The 12,144-nt window shown below is 35.9% G+C and overlaps 1 protein-coding gene across 1 annotated transcript in view; it reads right to left on the bottom strand.

Annotated features, from left to right (window-relative positions):
* The window catches only part of LOC124530588 (glutamate synthase [NADH], amyloplastic), a 48,840-nt gene that overhangs the window by 19,403 nt on the left and 17,293 nt on the right, over positions 1 to 12,144 (bottom strand). The window contains exons 4-16 of the mRNA XM_047104818.1: positions 7,801 to 7,970; positions 6,472 to 6,557; positions 6,034 to 6,156; positions 5,840 to 5,949; positions 5,655 to 5,752; positions 5,264 to 5,515; positions 5,008 to 5,129; positions 4,248 to 4,370; positions 3,336 to 3,499; positions 2,579 to 2,707; positions 2,138 to 2,294; positions 1,596 to 1,773; positions 200 to 304 (exon numbers count right to left, since the gene is read on the bottom strand). Coding sequence (XP_046960774.1) covers positions 200 to 304; positions 1,596 to 1,773; positions 2,138 to 2,294; positions 2,579 to 2,707; positions 3,336 to 3,499; positions 4,248 to 4,370; positions 5,008 to 5,129; positions 5,264 to 5,515; positions 5,655 to 5,752; positions 5,840 to 5,949; positions 6,034 to 6,156; positions 6,472 to 6,557; positions 7,801 to 7,970 — 1,817 coding nt within the window. The remainder of the gene's footprint in view (positions 1 to 199; positions 305 to 1,595; positions 1,774 to 2,137; positions 2,295 to 2,578; positions 2,708 to 3,335; positions 3,500 to 4,247; positions 4,371 to 5,007; positions 5,130 to 5,263; positions 5,516 to 5,654; positions 5,753 to 5,839; positions 5,950 to 6,033; positions 6,157 to 6,471; positions 6,558 to 7,800; positions 7,971 to 12,144) is intronic.

The following is a 12,144-nucleotide window of genomic DNA, read 5'->3' on the forward strand; positions in this document are numbered from 1 at the left end:
AAGATATTATTATATGATTACATAATTTCCAATTAAGACAAAATGTTTAATTATGCAGGCTTTAGTGTTTCATGCGTCCTTAATTCACAATATGCATTAAATAAAATAAATTATGGTATAAAAAAAATACATAATTGTAAATTATGTTCAATAAGTATGAAATTTAAATATACATATATCAATAGGCAGAAGTACTTACCGAGTAAAACGCACATGTGGTGTACCTCTCGAGCTTCTGCGGTTTCCACAATGAGTCCCACTTTCATGCGCTGGCGCGTTTCGATCAAGTGATGGTGGACTGCGCCTGTAGGTAATATGATACGGTCAAATTCCGTTCAAAGAATATATATTCTTTAATTTATGGAGATGTTATTAATTCAATTATATTTTATAATTTGTTAAACTTATAGTGGAGTAAAATTTTAGGAATCATGTGTTCTGATTGTCTAAAAACATTGTTTCAGTTTGCCATGTTCCGATTAAGTTGTAGTATCTAGCGCAAATGTAATAAAATGTTGAAATGATTTTCTAAAAACAAGCAAATTATCAATTTGGCTTTATTTTTTACGTTTGTTACTTTAGATTTGAATTTACTGTTAAGTTTCATAAAAATTGTTATGTTAATCCTAATTCTATTGCAAAGCAGTGACACTAAGTACAGTCGTGTTTCGGTGAGGCGGGTGAGCGTGAGGTCCTTTTCCGGTGTGATGCGTGAGAGTGAGGTCGTGTGTCGGTGTGGCGGGTGAGCGTGAGGTCGTGTTTCGGTGTGATGCGTGAGCGTGAGGTCGTGTTTCGGTGTGGCGGGGGAGCGTGAGGTCGTGTGTTAGTGTGACGGGTGAGCGTGAGGTCGTGTTCCTGTGTGACGAGTGCGCGTGAGGTCGTGTTTCGGTGAGGCGGGTGAGCGTGAGGTCGTGTATCGGTGTGATGCGTGAGAGTGAGGTCGTGTTCCGGTGTGACGGGTGAGCGTGAGGTCGTGTATCGGTGTGATGCGTGAGAGTGAGGTCGTGTTCCGGTGTGACGGGTGAGCGTGAGGTCGTGTATCGGTGTGATGCGTGAGCGTGAGGTCGTGTTCTTGTATGACGGGTGCGCGCGAGGTCGTGTGTCGGTGTGGCGGGTGAGCGTGAGGTCGTGTTTCGGTGTGATGCGTGAGCGTGAGGTAGTGTGTCGGTGTGGCGGGGGAGCGGGTGGTCATGTTTCGGTGTGATGCGTGAGCGTGAGGTAGTGTGTCGGTGTGGCGGGGGAGCGGGTGGTCGTGTTTCGGTGTGATGCGTGAGCGTGAGGTAGTGTGTCGGTGTGGCGGGGGAGCGGGTGGTCGTGTTTCGGTGTGATGCGTGAGCGTGAGGTAGTGTGTCGGTGTGGCGGGGGAGCGGGTGGTCGTGTTTCGGTGTGATGCGTGAGCGTGAGGTAGTGTGTCGGTGTGGCGGGGGAGCGGGTGGTCGTGTTTCGGTGTGATGCGTGAGCGTGAGGTAGTGTGTCGGTGTGGCGGGTGAACAGGAGGTCGTGTTCCGGTGTGCCGGGTGAGCGTGAGGTCGTGTATCGGTGTGATGCGTGAGAGTGAGGTCGTGTCCCGGTGTGGCGGGTGCGTGAGTCCTCACCGAGCGCGAGCAGCGAGCTGACGGGCACGCGCGCGGGGCCGGCGGCGCGGTCGGACAGCACGAGCAGCTGGCAGCCCGCCGCCGCCGCCGCGTGCGCCGCGTGCGCGATGCGCGTCAGCGCCGCCTCCAGCCCCAGCGGCCCGGCGCCCGTGTCGAACGTGCAGTCCAGCACCTCCGTCTGCGCACATGCACACACACACACACTTTACTCGTATCGCATGCGTATACGTATATAATAATTCAAAAAAAAAAAAAACATTAAGACCGAATTAATCTCGGCTATTAGGAATGGCTAAATTAAAACTACTTTTAATGAATTATACGAGTTTCTTGCCGTTATTTCTTGGATTCGCGAACTTTATACATTTTTCTTTTCTCAAAATTATTAAGTAGTTTATCAACAAAAGATAATGATAGTAATAATATTCTAAATTTATAAAACCTTTCTAACTCGTAAAATTAGACCTAATCATTATATAGCGGTTCTATAAATCGTAGAGCAAAAGATTATATTATATTATCTTATCTTTTAATTATACTACCTTCCATCCTCGATGAGAAGTCCGCTTGAGAGCCTCGATGTCAGGTAGGGATAGTATGGGCTGGGGTAGGAATATGCGATGCACAAAATCAGCGCTCGGCTGCAGGATGTTGGCGGTGGGGCCGATCGGGCACATCAGTGACATCACGATCTTCTCGCTGAAAAGGAATAGGCGTGATTATAAGTTATAATTTATTGTTGAACGAAAATGAAGTGACGTCACCGGACATACAACTAAGCGTTAGGAAAGATTGATTTGAGTTACATGTTTAAAGTTTATATTGTTGTTATTTTTATTAAATATAATTGTTTGGTTGGTAATAGTATTTTTGTGGATAGTAGATTAAATAATATACATTAATTTATTGAAGAGTTATGTTTTGTAGATAAACACAATTATTCATCGAGACTATTGAGAATATTGTAGATTAAGATCAGTTACCGGAAAGGATCGATAGGCGGGTTGGTGACCTGCGCGAACAGCTGCTTGAAGTACTCGTAGGGCAGCGGCTGGAAGCGCGACAGGCACGCCAGCGGCGCGTCGTTGCCCATACTGCCCAGAGCCTCCTTCCTGCGCGCACACACATTTTAAATTAACACACTAACACAAGTCTTTCTTGGTGGTAGGGCTTTGTGCAAGCCCACCTGGGTAGGTACCACCCACTCATCAGATATTCTACCGCTAAACAACAGTACACAGTATTGTTGTGTTCCGGTTTGAATGGTGAGTGAGCCAGTGTAACTACCGGCACAAGGGACATAATAATAAATAAAATACACAACACATTGCTGCGATTAAACTTTATTTTTACTAAACAACAAACAACAGCAGCCTGTAAATTTTCCCACGGCTGGACTAAGGCCTCTTCTCCCTTCTGGAGAAGTTTCAGAATAAATTCCACCACGCTGTTCCAATGCTGTGGGTAGAATACATATGTGGCCAAATTCCTATGAAGTTGTCACATGCAGGTTTCCTCACGATGTTTACCTTCACCGCCGAGCACGAGATGAATTTTAAACACTAATTAAGTACATGAATATACAGTGGTGCTTGCCAGGGTTTGAACCCGCAATCGTCGGTTAAGAAGCACGCGTTCTAACTACTGGGCCATCTTTGCTTTTACTACAATTATACTTATTCAAAATATATATTAAGGGTTTTTTATTGTCATTAAGAACATTTTTTGCGGTTTACGTACTTGTTCTGTATCATAGGTAGCAACAACATGTTGATGGATTCGATAGTGTATCCAAACAGGCCGAGCCGCTTGTCGCCGAGGCCGGAGATGGCGCTGTGGTCGTATCCGTTACTTTTGACGTCCACTCGAGGGGAGATCGACTTGTGGATATCCTCCATCGTTATCTGAAAATAATAACGCGTTTTTAGTTTAATTTGTTTGTGTTTGATGAAATAATTAACTTAAAGAGAAATCCCTTGGGAGACCGGGTTGAAATAAAGTTGCTTTCAATGTTTATTTTGTAATAAATGAGAAATATTAAGTGATATTGACAAAATTAATATTAAAAATTGTTTGAATTGAAACACAATACCACAAAATACGTTTAAATAATATATTATGTTTTAACATTCGCGTTTTAACATCATTTGGACCTATAAAAAACAACTTTTTCATAGGAAACATTATTAACTTAACTATTTTTGCAACTGAAGTATAAAAACTTTAGAAATACTAAGTACAATCGCACTTTAATAAAAAAATCACAGTATCTGATATAAGATATGTCAATTGCTGCAAAATTTCTTTGTTTGGTTAATGCCTATTTAAAAAGTATAAATACTCAATATTTTTTTTTTTATTCATACATATATAACTCACCATCTAAAAATATAGACTCATATCCAACATATAGTGCAGCATGGAAAAGAGACGACAATATTTAGCTTATCAATTTTGAATAGAGACATTTCTTGTTCAACAAAGGTCAACGTAAGATTTATTTTTATGGGTCACTGAGGTCTAGTTGAACACTCAGGTCATTATATTACTTATATGTTCAATAATCACTACACTGATTGAGGCTGATTATTTGCCAAAAAACTATGTATATACAGGGTGGTTTTCTGTAAATTATATAAACATAAAAGGCACCTGTTCTTGCAGCCACTGCGAGTGCGGGCGGCTTTGCGCGATCTTCAGCTTAAGCTCTACGTCTTGGATGATTTTCTTCTCTTGCGTATCGACTAGCAACATACGGCCGGGCTTTAGACGACTCTGTAAACGGAAGGTAAGTTATGATAAGGTTAACGTAGTTATTGTACTCGTAATACACATTCATATTTAGAGATTGATGAAATTGCTTGAGAATACTTTTAATCATAAATAAAAAGCCGGGATGTGTCAGTAAAACCAAAGAATCCACGATGAAATTTGGGCAAGCAATACAGCGCTGTTCATGTGCTTAATATTTATGATTATAATTCATCTTGTTCTTAGCAGTACGCAAACCTGCATGCGTTGAATATATTCCCACCATACATATGTATGCAACCTGCTTTGCAGACGCGTGTTGACAATAATGAGTAGTTGCTTTATACTAATCAATTCATTGATTTTTTTTATGGTATAGGTTGGCGAACGAGCATATGGGCCACCTGATGGTAAGTGGTCACCATCACCCATAGACAATGACGCTGTAAGAAATATTAACTATTCCTTACATCGTCAATGTGCCACCAACCTTGGCAACTAAGATGTTATGTCCCTTGTGCTTGCTACATTGATATGAAAAATATTTGATATACACCAAATATTATTATAATTCATAACATATGAATTGTTATATATAATGATTACAAAGAATTTTAAATAAAAACCAATTAATATGTAATATTGGTATATCTTTGCTGACCTTTAATATGACTTTTTCTGGATCGACATCATAAACTCCAACTTCGGACGCCATCACAAGTATATTTTCATTTGTTACGTAGAAACGAGATGGTCTTAGACCATTTCTGTCCAATATGGCACCTGGAACAAAATTATATAATTAATTTAATATTATCATGACCATTACATAAAAATACAGCAGAAGGCAGAAGGCTGTTTTTATAGACATCGTTGTGTCATGTATAGAAAACAGGTAGGTTTGGTATTTTGCTCACCAATATATCTTCCATCAGTAAATGAAACTAAAGCGGGTCCATCCCATGGTTCCATCGCACACGAGGCCCACTGATAATAGTCTCTCTTTTCTTTTGGCATTGTGGGATCGTTGTGCCAAGCTTCGGGTACCATCGTCATCACAGCTTCCGGCAGCGTCCGGTTTCCGCAGTGTAGCAAGAATTCGAGCACGCAATCTGCTGAGCCGGAATCGGATAGATTTGGTTCCACAACTGGATACAGTTTTTTCAGATCTGAAACAAAATGTTAATTTTTCTTATTAAATTGTGAATTTGTTGATTATCATACTTTTATATTATTACTACTATTTATTTTAAAAAGATTTAATATTAAGATTGAGCAGCTTTGAGAGTAAATAAAAGGCAAACATACCTTCACCAAATATCTCGCTCTTCATGACACCTTCGCGAGCTTTCATCAGATTCACGTTACCTCGTAATGTATTTATTTCGCCATTGTGGGCAAGAACTCTGAAGAAAAAATCACATTCATATATGTAGACATTATTGATAATTTGACGCCATCCACAATAATGGTTATCAATTTATTTAGTTTACCTCAAAGGATGGGCACGTTCCCAGCTTGGGAAGGTGTTGGTGGAGAAGCGCGTGTGTACTAACGCTAGGTACGTAGTAAAGGCAGGGTTGGTCAGATCCTTGAAATATTCCTGTGTTAAAAAATAAACACGAATTAGTATGTTTTCCTGCACATTCCATAAATGTTTTCATGTGTCTTATTTTACTAAACATACCCATAATTGGTTTGAAGTGAGAAGTCCTTTATAAACAATAGTCTTCAGAGACAAACTGCAGATGTAGAAGCGAGCCCCCGGCACGACAAGCTCGTGGGAAGCGCGTTTACGCAGCACGAATATCTGTGAACACCATACAATACCATTCCACACACTATCCAAAACGCGATACGCGAAAGGAAAGGGCAATGTATATAGGGTATGTTTTAATTTACGTTTGCAACGTCGAGCGTCGATCCGCCGAGCCCGGCCGCGTCACAACGATCTGAAAAAAATGCTTCAAGAGTGCTTTGGGTCCTAGTGAAAACACATGAAGGAGTTTGAAATCGCAATAACACTCCACGATTGCGAGTTCATACTCGAATCATTTCCACACGCTGTAGTTATGTCTAATCGTCTAAACCGGGTAACGCGTCTCGCTTCCATGTTCAATCTTACCTGGCGTGCAAGTTGGTTTTCGTCGCTGATATCTCCGGTAACAAACACTTGACGCATATATGGCTCCGAGTTACGAGCCACTTGACCTGAAAGCGAGCCAAATAAGGCCATTACTGACTGATCCATTTGTCTTCCCTAATATAAACCTTAATCTAAAAGGGTATCCCAAAATGACAGTATGAAATTATTATAAATTGCGCTCTGATGGTAATAATGAAAATGGACAATTATATGTTACTTTTAAACATAATACACAATAAATTTCATAAATGCTTCGTAAGATAAAATGCATCATTTTAATTTCTATTCAAAGACACTAATCTACTTCTATGAAACAGCATTTATGAACACGTTATAATGATAATTTACGAATTTTACCATCGAAGCGTAAAACAAAAACTAAGATTGAGATATTAATTAAAGTATATTTGTAGTTTCTATTAAATGAAACCAAATACGTAATCTCAAGTTGTTCAAAAATGTTCATTTCACAGTACGGACTACACTTAATAAAAATATATATATAATTTTCATTTAATAAAATAAAATAAATATTAAACATGTGTATCCGTGCCATGAAATTCCGAACAAGTCAGCTCAATAAAAAAAGAAACAATAATTCCATTCATTTGCACTTACATACAACCTTATGTACATAAGTACATATGAATCATTTATCTACCAAATAAAGATATCGTGCTAGATAAACTCACAATATAGTACAACAAAATCTAAAATAAACAGTAAACCTTGGCAAGTTATAGATCTCATGTGAGTTTCTCAAGCAAAAATCTTTAGATTTTTAAATTAAACAAACCGTATGGTCAAGCATCGCAAGACCGCTCGGCCGCGTTAACGACCCAACCGACTTAGGTACTACGTGTACGACCTGGAATGATAGTCGCAAATCGCAAACTGCCGTACAAACACAGCACAAGCTGGACAAATGTTCGATGAAGATGATCGAAACGTTTGATTGACAAATAAAAGTGATATTTGTTTAGTAAGACTATAAGAGCTGCTTTCAGTTCAGAATTAATCTTTTGCAATCACTTAGTTCTTGTGTTTGATAATTTAATATTAAATACATAACATATTTATGTGAAAGTAGCCCTTAACATTTTTTTTTTCAAATTAATTATGTAATACAAACAAAATATGATGTTTCTACAAAAAAATATATTAGAATCTATTGCAATAAAATATTACAATGCAAAATGAATAAATTGATATTTTAACAATAATAATATCCAGAAGACATTAATATCGTGTTTATTTAATTTTAAAACATTTAGAATATATATTTTTTAACAACAAAGTATGACTTACCAATGGTGTTGTTGTTCGTTGGTACCGTCCTCCAACAAATCACACTCAAACCGAGGCTCTCAGCGAGCTCGGTAAACTTCTTCTCAATGTCTTGATGGTGAAGCTTGTCCAGGAAGAATATACCAGTGGCATAATGACCAAACGCTGGCAAGTCAATTTGATGACTGCTCCTGAAATAAGAGTATATAAGTGTATTTAGTACCAATAAGTACCATATATGAAGATTCTTAGCATTAAAATTTAACATGTGTTTCGTGATATTGCTGTTCATACAGTTAAATATATAAGATTATTATTTTGCATATTGCATTCAGTCAAATCATATATCTCATTAGATTTATTTCATATTCCGACAAACTAAAGACAAGTTTTTAATTTCGCATTTGCTATGTGAGAAAAACCTACCAAAATTATTTAGCGCTATGCATTTATGCAAACAATACATTTTCGACCTTTCAATCGCACATATGAAATACATGACAAAACTTTTTTCAGCTGAAATATTACGTATTAAGTTAAAACAGCGCAGGTCTTCCATACGGATAAAGGTCAAAGTAACATTAGTGAGATGGAAGATGCGCGCGCAGGCCTACGTCACGGCTGAAACAAGCGCACTATTGACCAATACGAGCGAGCAAAACCACCAATGTCGCATCAATCTTCTACATCAGACACAAATTTACACAGTGTTACATGAACGCCGTCAATTGACACCAACTACTTATGAGTTGCTATGTCACGCACAGGTTCGTCTTCAAGGTGACATAGCACGTAATAGTAAAACGATTACAAAGTCTAGACTAAGAATTACGTTTTGATATAAAATACAGCCTTTATATATATCACAAATTTGGGTTTACATGTGCAAAATAAATTTGTTCTTTGCAATAGTTTACCACACGCTACGCGGCATTATTTGATGGAAAATATAATATTATCAAGAATTATTTGCAATCGCTATCTAATAAAGTTGTAAATATAAGCATTATTCATAATGTAAAGAACTTTTATATATACACATATTTAGCCTCCTTAAGTTACTTGTAATTTGATATATATAATGATTGTTAAGAAACGAATGAATTTTTTCTTCAATTAGCAGAAATTCGCAATATAAGGAAATTGGTATTGTAAGGAAAGTTATTTATTATATTCAAAATTAAATAAAGAAAAAAAAAAATGAACTCAGCAGTTGCTCGCAATGGAAAAAAACATCGCAGAAGTTATGACGTCAATGGAGATAATGAAAGGTTATTTGTTGTTTTGCCGAGCGAAATTGAGCAATCTTCATTTTCGAATTCACATCAAGTAATGGTATTACATCAGTCATGGCATTCATCAGTCCAGCAGTGGGATACTGCCGAACAACGGTCTCTAATTTCGAGCACGAGGAACAGGCTTATTCTCTATTTACTGTATTATCTCTACTAGCTCTGAATTATATATTATCAATTCAAGCAATACGATTATCGTTTCAATCATGTGAAAATGACTAAATATTATTAAGGTGATGTAACATAATTAATAACGGTTATTAACCCGGTGGAGACGGAGCGACCTTTATAATAAATTTATTAATAGTTACCTAAATTGTTATTTTTTTTTGTTCATTATATTATCGCTGAAATATGTATGGATTTTTAATGCAGGTTTTCTTGAAATAACGAAACTTTATTATTTAATTTAATAATACTTGATTTTTTTATTGTTTTGTTATCATTGTTATTGCAATTGTCATGTACTTATGCAGGTTCTACACTGACCAAAAAATTAGATTTACATTTAACTCAAACAAGTTTACAAGTATTACCTATATATTTTCAACAGATATTATTTTAATGTTGCAGGATCACACAACCACAGAAAGTAATATTAGCTTTTTCGACTGTTTAATTTGTCAATCCTCAAGTATTAACTAGCTGTTAAACCGTAATCCGACATTTTTTTAAATAAATACTCTTATGCTGTATTTGCCTACCCGCACCAAATAAAGTGCAGATACATCTATGAACCGATTTTAAAAGATTAATGGAGAGATTGTAACGTAATTGTAAAATAATGTAATAAATATTTTGGTTCCCTTTTAGAGTTTCTATCAATACTATGAGATTATAAATATCTTTATATTAGCATATGTAAGAAATAAATTGTAATATGACAAGACGGACAAACTACAACCGATTATTATCAGTTTCTTATGAATGCGAATATTTACACGGAAATTGTTAGCGTCTTATCTCAGACAATACTGCGCAGTCTGCAGTCGTTAATACAAATTGACTAATTTCTTGAGATGCAGTATCCGTAGTTTAACATTATGATTCATGAACACAAGTTTATATATAAATATATGTGTCAATTCTTTTTAGTCTTATATTTTTATGACATTGAGAGTTTATGTCATAAAATGGTTCAAAATACTGGAGGTATAATGTCTAACGTAAAATAATTCGAAGTAAAGAAGTATTCGCTAAGTATTCGCAAGTTTTTATTCGCTGTTCTTGCGACAAAATATTTAATTAAATATATTGCTACCTGTGTAACATGTGTGGGATAAAAAAGACAGCGATTCTTTTAGCCCTGTCAATTTTGCTGATTGTAAATAGCATTTACAAAAAAGTTTTTTTTTTGCATACTCATAAGACCGTCCAAGCTTTTATATTCAAGACTCTACATTTTATCATTGCTAAACATTATCTAATAATCTGTTTAACGTTTGGGAGTGTTTCGTCAATGAGTGTCTCATGCTGATATATAAGTTTAATATTAATATCTAAAGGGCCGACTTCGAGAGTCCAATCACCTATGGGCGAGATACACATTCATATTTGTCCATGACTGACATATAGGTAAAAAAAGGCATCAAGTTGGCATTCTTTATTTTTCGTACCGGGCTTAGGTATTTAATTCTTAATAATACGAATGTATGCACTTAAATTGGCATAAAAATACCTACTAAATTTCTTGCAGATTTTTGGCGAAATTAAAATTACGAACAAGCGATAGCTTTATCTTTTTATTCAGTCTAGTTTGGTACATTTTCTTTTAGGTTTCGAGGTTACGCCTGTATAGCTAATATTCGTTAATGCATCTAGTGGATGTGGTTGTAAATGTATTTGTTTATGTTGCCACCTACATTAGATATAACATCATGATTTGAACATATATGTGATATATCCTTTTTTAATTTTAATGAATTAAAATTCATAATAAGTTCATAAATATTCTTAAAGAGCTATTTATAATATAATAGCAATAGTAAATAGTAATAATAATAAGTGTAAGCTAATGAGAAATATAAATGTGATGATAAAGGCGTTGGCAAATTAATTTATCAAAGTTTTATTCTAATTTCTAGTCTGTATCGTCTACTTATTTCATAAAATTAATATACGATATTGGCCGACTACTCTCACAATATTGGACGGACCTGATCACTGATTCTCTATTCCCCAACCCGCATTCCAGAGAATGGATTCGGTGAATATCAAATGTACAATAAGTATCTAAATATTTATGTATAAGATTGCTATATATGTAGTCATTTCACATTCTTACAAGTAAAATTCAGAAATGTCTACCCAATTGATATAGTATTGATAATGTTATCAAACGAACAAACATTAAAATATTTATACAAAAGAGATAGCAATATTTATTAAAATAAACATATATTGTAACAACATCATTCCTATCTATGGGAACTTATGATATATAAAATTTTTTGAATTCCAATTACTATTATATGAAATGTTGTTTCTATTTTTAATTAATGTTTAAACAAGTCGATATTACAGAACAACTTATATTTCTAATAGTAATTACCATACAAGACCAAAAGCTTTTAGATTCATTTTAATGGAAAGCAAGAACGTGACAACTGACAATAACAAGAGCGTTCGTCTTTAAGTCTGACCACCATCACATGGTAGAGCACATGGTGCTATCTATGTTTACTATGACACGAGGAATGCTGCGCTGGAGAGGTGCCAATATAGCGGACGAATCGGGACATTTACAGCTACCGTACGCGGCGGCCGCTGAACTTAGTGGACGGCAAACGAATTAATAATTCATGGAAACTTGTTTAGACTGATAAGCTACCTATTTTTTATTTGAAACATTTGATATTGAATAATACCTATGTATTAATATGTCGAAGTAGTTTATTATTTGCACACTTATAAACGTCCATTACATAAAAAATATATATTTTAAAAAGACATTTGATTTTTCAAGTTCATTGACACGTTATTGTGTAGCTAAATATAAACACGCAAAAAAAACTCATAAGAAGTCCACAGGTAGAGTATATAAAACTATTTTTGAAAAAATATTGACTTG

This window comes from Vanessa cardui, chromosome 6, assembly GCF_905220365.1.
Source record: "Vanessa cardui chromosome 6, ilVanCard2.1, whole genome shotgun sequence".
NCBI classification, from domain to species: Eukaryota; Metazoa; Arthropoda; class Insecta; order Lepidoptera; family Nymphalidae; genus Vanessa; species Vanessa cardui.